The sequence below is a fragment of the Myotis nattereri genome, assembly GCF_964212035.1.
Source record: "Myotis nattereri genome assembly, chromosome: 2".
Classification (NCBI taxonomy): domain Eukaryota; kingdom Metazoa; phylum Chordata; class Mammalia; order Chiroptera; family Vespertilionidae; genus Myotis; species Myotis nattereri.
The window spans coordinates 6,980,715-6,993,881 of record NC_138076.1 but is presented as its reverse complement, the minus strand read 5'-3'; the positions used below and the strand labels follow the sequence as shown (position 1 = coordinate 6,993,881).

Sequence of the window (13,167 nt, the reverse complement as noted above, 5' to 3'; positions counted from 1 at the left end):
AGAGAGAGCAGTGTGAAAACTCATGGATGGAAATATTCCCAGCAACACAGGATTTTGTTGCCAAGAATAATGATGGTCATCTGAAAGGAGTATGCAAAACGTGGTATTTTAATGGGTTTGGTCCTTGTTTATTAAAAAATGTGAAAATGCAACAGCTTAGCATTTGTTTGCTAGTGCATCAGAGAAATCAGCCAGATTCCAGCAGATACTGTACAACCTCGGAACTGGGTGGCATCTCAAAAAGCCGGACCCACAGGCCCAGAGTGCTAAGTCTCAAAGGGCCCTCAGAAGAATGAAAAAGGTTAGATAATCTCTACGGTTAATTCCAATCTTGGGGAGTCCATCTTTCTGAAAAGCCTTCCCTCCTTCTCCCGCCCTCAGCAATGAACTTGCGTTTTCACGGTGGTCCCCGGGAGACTTCATAAACACCTGCTGAGCGGGTGCGTGCCTTCAGGTTTCACTTTAGGAAGTACCCCTCCCACCACCACTGCAGATAATTCCTTCCCGTGGTATTCCAGTGACGTGTTTCCGAAACAGATCCTGTCTGTACTTCCCACGTTATCTCCTCTAGGATGTCGCTCCAATTAAACTGATAATAGGTGATTCTTCTCACAATTCAAAGATACCTACCTCCGTAGCTGAAACGGCTATTTCTCACAAAAATTAGTCAACACACAAGTTCTCGATAGCTGTCATTTAACTTTACAAACACTAAATCAATGATCACACTTTTAAATGTGCAGCATAGAAGAGGAATAAGGAAAAGAAACTAAAGGGCCAGGTATTTTACATGACATTTCAATATATCCTTATAAAATCTTTGTGACGTGTGATCAAGCCCATTTTATGGGGGGAAAAACACAAGATAAAAATGTATGAGCCCTCTGCCCAAGGTTACATAGCGAGTAGGGTGGTGCGATTTGAACCCAGATCTGTCTGTCCCCAGACCGAAGCTTTTCCTAGCACTCGAGGACGGGAAAGAAGCGGTATTATATTAGTGCAGGATGTCATCGGTACACAATGACTTCCGGTGGTGTTTTCAGTGGTTCAGACTACGGGTGAGATGCTAAGAAATCATAAACGGACTCAAAGCAGAATCAGAGGGTTACCAAGTGAGATTTATTAAGCTCAGTTGGTTAATTGCATGTCCCAGAATTTAATCTTATGGGGTAGAAAACAGGCTTGAAATTAAAGGAGAAAGACATGAAATCGGCAGCAGCATGTCAAGGCACAACAAAGAAGCCAGGAAGAGATAAGCAATTACCTCCAACAGGGTCCATGTGAATCGGTAATGAAGCCAGAGGATGAAATTTCAGAGGAAAAAAAACACACCACAGTTTTAAAAATGGATAAAATTTAATTCTAGGAAAAGGTAAAACTACCATGTAGGAATGACGTTAAGTAGAGATAAAACACACACATTTAAGAAAAAGGACTGGAACTCATTTTCACAGACAATGTGAGTGAAGAGTAAAAGCATAAAAGAAATCTCACAGAACAGTTACTGAGAAGGAGAAGTACCCAACATGAATAGATCCCACTCAGGAAAGACCGGATTAAATCCTCAGTGGCTATGGCCGAAGTCCTACGCTAAGACCCATGGCTGTCCACTCTGATCCTGTTCTCAGTGACTAGAGATGTGTTAGGAGTAGTTAAGAATCCACTTCCCTCTGTCACATGGATATCAAGGTCATCATATGAATATTTCATACAGATTGCTGGTTATCCAAGACCAACCATGATCAGAGTGTACAGTATTTGCAATTTCTTTCTTTTCTAACGCTCACCCGAGGATAACTTTGCATTGATTTTTTTGGAGAGTGGCAGAGAGAGGGAAAGACAGAAATATCGGTGTGAGAGAAACACATCGATTGGTTGCCTCCTGCAAGAGCCCCGACCAGGGCCAGGGAAGAGCCTGCAACCGAGGTAAATGCCCTTGGCCAGAATCGTACCCTTCAGTCCGCAGGCCGATGCTCTATCCACTGAGCCAAACAGGCTAAGGAAATTTCTTAAAATTAACTCTTTAAAAAAGCAGTTAGGCCTCTAGCGTAATGACTAATGCATACTTTCTTGGTGTCTTCATTGCTATTACAGGCAAGCTGGTTCACTTCAATGAAACAAAGGAACACGCCTGCTCTACCGGGCGGTGCCTTCATCACGCTCAAAAGCGGCCTACGCCGGAAATGCCTGAGATGCGGGCCTCTCCCCTCTGACTGAAGGGAGACTGCGTGATTCCCTCCAAACTCTTCCGACCTCCGCTAAGGACACGCTTCAAGGCTATGGGAGTTGCCTTTCATGATAATCTGAAGGTGTGTTTTTTTCGTTTCAAGAACAAAATTAGCAGACGTAGGGTTCCTTCCTACAAACTGATTGTGGCTGCCAGACAGTTAAAGGGCATCTTCATCTACATGTTGTTGCCTCCTACTGGCCAAACACCTGAACAGCTGTAGGCTATTCCCCCAAACTGACAATGCTTCTGTACCCTTTGAAACCTTACCCTTTGGAGTGTATCATCTCCACCTTGCCTTAGGACAAGTTGTGTGAATAAAAGCAAGGGTCCTAGACAAGGCCGGAGTCTTCAGTTCCTTTAGCTGAAGGTCCTCTGACCCCCAATGCCTTTCAAAATTAAATCTCGTCTCCAGACTCTTTATTAATCTCTGGATTCCTATGTCATCTGTGCACAGCCCCTTTTCCAGATTCCTGAACCCTTCCTGATGCTGGGACATGAACCCGGCAGTCAGTGGGGGCCCTCCCTGGAACATTTTACTGAGTATCTTCAGTCACGGAGACTCCTACTACTCAGCACCTGCAGCAGGCAGCTGGCCATCAGCACGTGGGTGGAGGTAGTTTTTCAATGGGGAGCGCGCTCCCCTGGCGCTGTGCTGCCTCATGGCAGGGTGCTGCCTACGCTTCTGATTGGCGAGGCTGAGCCGGCCCTGACGCTCCTAGGATTGTCTCGCTCTTGTCTAGAACCATTTGGAGTGAAGATTAAAGTCAGGGGAAAAGGGACTATCAGTTTAGTACGTTATACTTCTGGTTAGGGATTTTATTTGTTTTTAAAGATGCAGCCATTGATTTCACGTTAAAACCGCCCAGGACATCTCAATATTTAAATTAAACATGCAATAATAAAAAGGTCATTTCATATGCAATTTCATACATTAGTAATTAGCAAAGCATTACTGAACTACAAGGTAAAAAGCTATGGGAACATAACTAATGAACTATCAATGCCAAAGTACACTTTATAATAAAACAAGACGTTAATAAATGTTTTATTAAACGGCTACAAACGAACGGTTTTGTTAACATCTAATAGGGAACCACTAGGCTACTTAATTCACATCCACAAGCGAGGACCCCGCAGGCAATTAACTTCACAATTGCTGAAGGTCAGGGCTTCGGATGAGAGTTACTGAGCTACACCTTTAAGTGCTGTGCTGTGGGGGTCAAGTCTAAGCCTCCCTCAGCCGCCTGGAGTCTGGGCGTAGCTGCGATTATGCCCTGAGGCAGCTATTAAAAGGCCTGCAGGTGAACTACAGAAGGTATAAGGAATACTCAGCTCAAAGGAAAGGAATTGTGAGGAAAATTCCACACGAGTAGTCACTGTATATCTGGGCACTGATTGTTATTTGTAGGCGATGGATGATGAGGCACCAAAGATATGTTTATCAACTGCAAATGCTTGTTTGCCTCTTCCTGTGATTGCAGGGGATCTGAAACTCACCAAGAATACAGACCAGCACTAGTCTATTTTCTGAGTAGAAATGTGCAATACAGTGGTATCGATGGTCTCCAGCAGCAACAAATGTTAGACTCATCAGAGAAAGGACATACACATTTTTATGGATGCAAGAAACGGTCCTATTCCTCTTATAGGTGCACGCGTACCCTGCTTTTTAAATAAATAAAAAAACCCTGCTTTTTAAATAAATCGAAATGAAAGCTATGCTAAACCAGAGAGGACAAGGAAGGAACTATTTTATGTCTTCTCTCCAATTTACATAAACCGACCGTCCACACAGAACTGCAATTTTCCTGGATTTATTACACGCCAATCTGTGACCAACCGCGATCGATATACGCTGACAGGAGAAAAGGGGAGGAGCCAAAGAGAAAGACACAGAGGTTCTTAGCTATATAAAGAATTTCATACTTTATAGCTTATATTTTTAAAGGGCAGTTTCAGAACAGCGAGAATCAGTAAGATGAGTATGTAGAAATAATAGAAATAATTGCCAAAGATGAAACGCTACAGTAGATTAACAACTTGTTAAAGGCAGACACAGTGGAGATAGAGTTGTTCATGTAGCTGAAACGGAGCCTGAGACTCCTGCTCAATGGGGAACCTTAACTAAAAAAGGAAAAAATCGATGAGAAGTGAGGCTGGTTCCTCCTCTCAGGAGTTCCAACCAAGCGAGACGAGGAAGGAAGCCGCAGCTCGGCTGTGTCAGTGCGGGAGCGCCAGCCGCGCCCTGCTCCCGCTGGTGCCACTCGGTGCCTGCAAGCTCAAATGCCACCTCTCTTTTTTAATCCTCACCCCAGGATAATTTTTCTATTGATTTTCAGACGGAGTGGATGGGAAGGATGAGGGGGATGAGAGAGAGAAACGTCCATTGGTTGCCTCCTGCACATGCCCTGACCAGGAACGGGGAGCAAACCCACAACCGAGGCACATGACCTTGACCGGGAATCGAACCAGCGACCCTTCAGCCTGTGGGCTGACACTCTAACCACTGAGAAACTGGCCAGGGCTAAAATGCCACATCTTTTTTTCTTTTTAATCCTCACCTGAGGACATTTTTTCCATTGATTTTTAGAGAGAGCGGAAGGGAGAGGGAGAGACAGAGAAACACCGATATGAGAGAGGTACACCCATTGGCTGCCTCCCGCATGCCCCCACCGGGGCCGGGAACCTGCAACCAAGGTACATGCCCTTGGCCAGAATTGAACCCAGGACTCTTCAGTCCACAGGCCGATGCTCTATCCACTGAGCCAAACCATCCAGGGCAGAAATGCCACACCTTTTGATTAGCAATAGTTATAAGGTGAACATTAAAAATGAGAAAACAAAGCCATACTACAAATGAACATTTTTAGCACGATAGACAATTTTTAGATTCATTATTTTTTTTATACATATATGAGATAATATCATCGGGTAGGCTTTCCACCTATGTCAACTCATAAAACCTAAGATGCAATTCCATTGATGGTTCAATAACTGTATTGCTCTGAAGTGGAATTTCAAGTAGTATTGCTTTGCTATCACCCCCAGAGTGATTTCTGAATACAGAGATATCAGCTACGATTTCCCATACAGCCACAATGGGTTGTACTCTGAAGGGCTACTTTCTTTCCTGACTTTTTACCAACCAAAATTCATTAGTATAACATGAGGAATAACAAGAACACAGCGTATCTTTCTGCAAAATTATTCCAGATCTCTCCACTCTAAGACATGGCCTTAAGGAACAGCAACCCTCCTACTGACACTAGAAGTTTTGAGTCTCCTGTGCTACATAGAACACCCCTGAAATTAAACATGCTTCTGGCGACTCAACTGGACATATTTCAAAAATATTTGTCAACACAATTAATATCAACTACAACGCAATTATCCATATTCACTTATATGACTCCACTGGAAAATCGCGTCACGCAGAAGTGGGCGGAACGACTCCGTAGGTGACAGGTGGCTAGTCGCCTGGTTACACCCGAGGGTGAGTTTCAGAAAGGGCGCTGGAACGCGCATCCTCAGGAAGGACTCCAAAGGCCCTGTCTAGGGGTGAACGCGGTGGTTCAGGGAAGAAAGATGGAGAGCCGGTCCCACCCCTCCCATCCTGCACGAAACGAAAATGCCCTAACGGTCACCTGACTTGTGCTCAAGTACCGCACGTGGGCGTCCACTATGAGTTTCCGATGTAACGGACGCAGCCCAGCGGGGAAAGTAGGGCTGTCTAGTGCCAGGTAGACGCTGGCCGTGTTCACAGAGCCTGAATCCCATTTTACATCTCCGTCCTTGTCTAAACACGTGCGATGATTTGAGAACAAGAAAAACCCCACAAAAAACGGTAGTAAGGGGAGTTCATTGGCCCAGCCATAAAAAACTCAGCCATCACCGGGAACCACTCTTCGAAAAGAGCAAACAGCGTACTAAGTTTGCTCAGTTCCTCTTCCTACGGAAAAGGCTGGGCGTGCTGAACTGAAACGTGTGCTGACGCCCCGAGCCCGGAGGAGTTACCTGCTTTCCAGTGGGACATTACTGCCAAGGACCCAGCTGTCCTGCAGCTGGACGGACTCGGGTGTGGTTTGCAGCTCGGCGGGCAGCGCAGCCGGCGGGGCCGGACTCTGGTTCCTCCTGTTCGTCAGGGAGTTTCTGTTGAGGGAGGTGATGGACGGGTGGTGCTGGGCCGCGTGCTGCTTGTGGGGCGGGGGCAGCGGCTGCAGGGTGGACTGGCCTTGGCTGTTGGCAGGTTGCTCTGGAAATGGAAAAGGACACCCGTTACCTATGTGTCCGCGGACAGCCACACCGACACGCGCTGCCCCTTGCTGGGGATCTGCTGCGCGAGTTAGAATGAAAACCTGCCTGTGAATCCGTAACCTAATACATTTGCATATTATTCTATTAAGTGGGTGTTCGGCGACATTCTCTAAGAGCGGCTTTACCCTTGATACACAGAGTTCTGATTAATATACAACAGATGGCAAAATTGCTTTTGGTTCTAATTTGCTTCAGACTTTGTTTTTTCATCTGGTTTTATTAACACCTACAGAAAGCACATGACAGCTCCCCTAATGCGCCTTTTGATTCCAGCCTTATTTAAACAAACCAAGCCTGAAATTAAATGGGTAGTTTCGGTAGAACACAAAGGTTTGCGAAATGCGTATAATCTCTATAATTATTTGATGGCGGTTTTTTAAGAGTTATTTAACGGCAATAAATTATGCCAAGCTCGCGGCTCGACAGCGGCAGGCAGACCTGCTTTAGTGCGTCCCGGACGCGGCAGGTCTGCGCGCGATCCGCTCGGAGACGCCGAGGGTTCTTCAGCAGAAGGTCACTCTGGGAAGCAGATGCTGCTTCATGGATATTTAACAGAATCACATCTGACCACCACGTCAGAACACTCGCAGACTTAATGACCGTTACACTCATTGGAACACACAGCAGACGTGCCAATTTCACGGCGGCACCGCGGCAGAACGGCGTGCGGAGTCAGTCCCAGGTGACCAGAGTGGGGTGCGCCCCTATGTCAGTGGTACAAAAATTTTGTCCTAAACCAGAATCAGGAAAGATCCAGACAACTTCCAAATATAAATACGTTAGGTTGTAACCAGAAAAGGGTCCCCTAAAGCTAAGATGTCGTAAGTGAACGTTTGCAGATTCTGAGCCATACTTTTCAACCTCATTACCTACCCAGCTTTGGAAATGCCAGGATTCACAAAGACTACATTTTAGTAAGCAGACAGAGGACTCCTTCATTTCATGCTAAACTTATTATGGTTCCACACACAAAGATGTCAATTTTTTACTAAATGTAGTTCAAAGGGCAATATAATTTTAAAGTGATGTATTAAACCACGCTATTAATATAAATGCACATATTAAAAGGGAATAGGAAACATAGGGACTATCTTTCATCTACAATGTGAACGCCAGCAGTGATGAAGCCAAATTAGACAGCCAAGCACTATAATTCTGGTCACATGAAATGAACACATGATATATAATAGTCTAACTATATATTACTAAACCTCTTTACAGGGGACACCAATTAAAATAAGCCCTCCCCTAGCATATAATATCAGTAATTACTGCGTGCTCCGATTGGTCTCAAATAATCCATTTCACATCATTTAACAAGTAATAATTTCTTACTCTTGAAGTGAGGGCCAGAGATATCACCTAAATATACGAAAAAAGCAGCTTCCTCGCCCAGTCTCTATTCATGAAGATCCCCATACTAGACACGAGAGAAATCTGGCCCAGTCCATTGCTTTGGTGCTCATGAAAAATTATGTGTCTAAACCTCAGTTAAATTGAAATTAGCCTTTGGGGGAAACGGCAGAGTTAAAATAGCACATAGTTTAGCGGTGTTAGAAAAAATGAAACTAACAGTTTAAAATTCATAGAAGATTTATTGCTCAGGTACACAGAGTAATTAACTAGCTCTGCCGCCCCAGCATCCGTGCCTGTGTGTGTCGTTAAGGGACATTCCAAGCTGCTTGTTGGATGACAGAATAAGCTACAGTTACTGGGGCCTAGACCAGGTTGGTGTCAATGGAATGGAAACAGGGAAAAGTACTGAGATTGTGTCTAAAAAGAAGAAGAGGGTTGGGTGAGATGACTCCCGTGTTTTTAAGCATGGTGCCATGAAAGAGTGGTATTATAAAATACACTAGAAGCCCGTTGCATGAAGATTCGCGCAACAGGCCTTCCTTCCCCTGGCTACTGGCACGGGTTTTCCTATACACACTTTAATAGCTGACAGGTCAATTTTGAGAATGAACTGTATTTTAATAAACACCTCCTTTATAATTATTCAAAGTGTGTGTGTGCGCATTTTGGGGGGGATACTCTATGTAGAATAAATTATAAATAAGGTATTACACCACATAAAGGAAAGCTGTGTAGCAGCGGTCACATTGCCATGTTAATTTCTAACTCTGTCAGCATCATGACTGGGGGCCTCAGCTTCCTCATCTGTAAGATGGAAATAACACCGCCCCATCGAGCTATTCGTGCAATCTAAGGATTCAATGACATACACTCATTCATTCATCGATTCACCCAGCCACCCTGCATACATACATCAGGTCTCTGGGTTCCAAGGACATGCTCTTCGTAACAGGTGAAAGCACGGTGTCGATGGGCAGGCATTGTGAATGTTCAGATTGTTACTGAAAATTAAGTGATTTTAAGGTATATTATCATCATCAAATATTTCAACAGGCTGAACTCAAGATTCTGAATCTTAAAGCAAATAAAAAGATAAACAGGGAGAAAAAGCTTCCATGTAAGGTTTCAAAAACAGTTAGTGCCACTGTGGCCTCCTCTAGGTTCCCTCGTCCATTCGGCACCTGCACTGTCTGGGAACGTAGCATGTACAAGGCACCCTGCAAAGACCCACGCTCTTTCCAGCTGCGTGTCCGGGCTATTTCAGCTCAGTGTGTCCTGTCCGCTGGGTCCTCGGCTACATCATCAGGAGACCTACCAGCAAAACAAATCCAGGTAATGAAAGCGCGGGCCAATCTAAACTCTGACGGAACAGAGTAAGGGCAGCGTCTGAGTGGAGGAGCTGAATGGCCAGAAATGTAACTTCTGCAGCAGCCCACAGACAGACGCAAGGCCCGCGGCCTCGGCTGGCGGTCAGCGCTACCCTCGAGTTTTGGACTCATTAGGACCTAAAACTGGCTGAGTATGTGCTTATCTACACCAACGAATTCAAGACAGAGTAGGTTCACACAGGAGAAAAATAAGACTGAACGGAGCCAAAAAGGAAGACAGAATAACAGAAAACTGAAAGATAAGATAAAGCCAGATGTGAGGTTAGCGGACAACATCCAGGCTGTGTAGTTCTATGTATTTTTAAAGTAGGATACAAATCTGGCTCTAAATTATCTAGTTGTCAAAACAAAGAGAAAAACAAGACCAGTTACATAATGCGGAGTGTTTTCAAGATACAAGAGTTTGCTCAGAAAAGTCTAACTATTACTGGCACTGAGAACGGAGAGAAAATTCTCAAGTCCTCATACGAAGAACAACTGAACACCCAGGGAAAGTTTTATGACGGAGGTTCCACACTGACACGAGGAGACAGAAAGCAGGGACTAGCCTGGGAGACCGGCCCTCGGAGTCTAACACAGGCGGGCAAATCCACACGGGAACAACCTAACCATTAGCTGCAGGCTTTGCTGTAAGCTAAGCCATCGACTCAGGCTTTGCGCTGACGGGAGAAGAAAACTGGGATGCAATGGCTGAGCCACAGATGGGACAGGCACATCGCAGTCACCAGGTTTAATGCTCCCGAAACGTAGCTCTCCACATGTCATTTTACTCTGGTTCCCTAGGGCCTCAGACACCTCCGGTGAACTCTAAAGGTGAGTGGTATACTTGCTCAAAGAGAGCCCCAAACATATTTTTGCAAAAAGTTTTCCCATGAATCCTCTTACGTATCTTTGTTCAAGTCAAGCCTGATGCCCCCATTGCTGCTTAGTAGCTTCTCACCAGAAAGACATGTTCCTTCTCCTTTCTCTACCCAAATCCCATGCATTGCAAACTCTAAGATGACAGCCTTCCGGTTCTCTTCCAGCTGAGGTCAGTGATCGCTTCTCTGACACTTATTTTACTTTTGTTAATCTTCACCCGGGCATATTTTTCCATTGATATTTGGAGAGAGTGGAAGGGAGAGGGAGAGACAGAGATAAAGACTGGTGTGAGAGAGACACATCGATTGGTTGCCTCCGGCATGCACCCCGACCAGGGCCGGGGAACCTGCAATCAAGGTATGTGCCCTTGACCAGAATCAAACCCAGGACCCTTCAGTCCACAGGCCGACGCTCTATCCACTGAACCAAACCGGCGAGGGCTCTGAGGTTCACTTTAGCTGTCCCTTTTTCTCTCGGCTCTCTCCACCCTCCCCTCGGTATTACAACTCATCTTAGGGGTTGCATGTCCCCTGCTAGAGTCTCCACGGGCCAGGTTCACGTTCACTTCACTTCAGAACCCCCTAAAGACCACACAAGGATAAATTACTTGTTGAGTGAAGGGTGATTTGTGAAGAAGTCAGTGAAGAGAGGCTGACGTGGTGAAAATTGGAGCCTGCCCCTACTGTCTTTATTATTTTTTTAAATATATTTTTTATTTTTTACGGAGAGGAAGGGAGAGAGATAGAGAGTTAGAAACATCGATGAGAGAGAAACATTGATCAGCTGCCTCCTGCACACCTCCTACTGGGGATGTGCCTGCAACCAAGGTACAAGCCCCTGACCGGAATCAAACCTGGGACCCTTCAGTCCGCAGGCTGACGCTCTATCCACTGAGCCAAATTGGTTAGGGCTGCCCAAACTGTCTTTGATTGTAAAGCAATTAATTACAAACATGTCTTATTTCCCCAAATAAATTATTTTTGGAAAAAATAATATTTTTATTGATTTTTTTTTTTTTTTGAGAGAGAGGAAGGGCGAGGGATAGGTAGAAACATCTATGATTGAGAATCATTGATCGGCTGCCTCCTGCACGCCCCCTACTGGGGGTTGAGCCTGAAACCTTGGCATGTGCCCTGACCAGGAATCGAACTGTGACCTCCTGGGCTGATGCTCATTCATTGAGCCACACTGGCTGGGCCCCAACCAAATTCTTAGAGTCTGAAAGGCAAGGATTCTCACTTCAGTTTCCTTGGGTTTCTCAGGACCTTCACTAAGCCTTGAACTTGTATTTTAAAGCTTATGATTAGAAATTCTCCAAATTAAATATTTTAGAAGAGGTGCAGGTTCTTTTTTCAAAATATTTTTCCCTGCCTTTCTGTTTTTAAAGTAAAAATGTTGGCACAATGCTTACTAGCAATTACGTATCGTACCCAACCAGTGTCTTTACTCGGTTCAGTCTTTCTTTTTCAAGTTCCTACTGCTCACGTAACTTTCACGACAGTCTAATGGTTGCTTGCTTTTATTTGATAAATTGAGCAAAAATTAATAAATATCAGACAAGCTACTGGTTATTCTGCTCAGCCCTTCACCATCAAACAATTCAGTTTTTGAACAGTGTCATTAAGGCTGTCCCCTGACCCTAGCCGCATGGGGTACCAACTTGGATCACAGTACACACTCAGTAAGTGTGTCAGCTATTAGACCACAACAGGGCTGTTGGCTAATGGGGTACATTCCAGTTTAAGTGACTTATAAACCCCAACTCCTAGCAAATGCAGGCAGTGTTGACTGACCCTGCAGGGAAGGAATGAAACTTTTGACACGGTTCCTAACAAGTCTGCTGCTGAGTCAGGGAGGTAAAAGGTGCCATGGGGACAAAGGACAATGAATATGGGATGCTTACTTTTCAGTGGGGTACGGTGTTGATAAGCTCCCCATCTCCAGGAGCCCCATTTCGTTTTTTATACATTCCACTGTTTTATTCATTTTTTTGACTTTTGATTTCTTTATGGATTAAGGTATTACATATGTGTCCTTACCCCCCATTTCCCTCCCCCCGCACTCATGCCCTCACCCCCCTGGTGTCTGTGTCCGTTGGTTAGGCCTATATGCATGCATACAAGTCCTTTGGTTGATCTCTCCCCGGTACTCCCACCCTCCCCTACCTTCCCTCTGATGGAGTCTTGATGGTGCTTATGGAAAGGAGGCAGGAGAGATGGAGCCTGGCGCACAGTAAGTGCTGAGTGGGAATGTATCAATGGCGGGAAGATACCGGCACGTGGTGAGGCAAAGCGAAGCAACTGAAGACCCATCGCAGGAAGTAACACAATCAGATAGGTCTGCGGAGCAAGTGATTTCCCTTTAACAGGCAAGCAAACAAGAATCAGAAAGGTCGCAGGGATAAAAATTAAACCAAGGTCCTGCCGGTTCCCACAGAAGAGGAATCTGATCGCATAATCCCGACGCTGGTCTGTCTCTCCCGCCTGGTATGACCGCAGGATCGCGTCAAGAAAAAAAAAAGGGGGGGACCCCTGGTTTTGTAATGTATTGGGCATATTTGCTGGTTTGACTTTTTAAACGAACAGTCACCCCTGGCAGCTTCCAGTGTGTGCAGTGCAGCTCCTGTCTGATGTGCGGCCTTGGGCTGTGGTCTCTGGGGAGCAGAGTGGAAATGGGCTTTCAAACAGGAAAGCTGGGGGGGAAATGATACCTGCAGGCAGATCAAAACACCGCCGTGGTCCCGTGAGTGTGGGTGCGCTGGTGTGCGGGCCTGGTGTGCGGGCCTCCGCTCACGCCGGGTTGGCAGGTGAGAGGGGGATGAGGGGTGAGGAGAAGGGGCTGGCCCTGGCTCTGAGCAGGTGTCACCATGGCTACAACCACTGCTCCTTGGCCCACTCCCTTCCCTCTCTGTGCTCCCTGGACCGCAGTCCCTGGAGGCAGTTGTGCGCTGGCTGCCAAGGTCCCCAGGGAAGAAGTGCTCTAACCCGGAAGGGAGCAGAAGCTAGGGGCGGGGACCTG

General features: G+C 45.8%; 1 protein-coding gene across 1 annotated transcript in view; it reads right to left on the bottom strand.

Moving 5' to 3' along the window:
- Positions 1-13,167, bottom strand: part of TENM3 (teneurin transmembrane protein 3) — a 571,505-nt gene that overhangs the window by 151,592 nt on the left and 406,746 nt on the right. Inside the window, exon 4 of the mRNA XM_081084077.1 lies at positions 6,245-6,482. Within this exon, the coding sequence (XP_080940203.1) occupies positions 6,245-6,482 (238 nt within the window). The remainder of the gene's footprint in view (positions 1-6,244; positions 6,483-13,167) is intronic.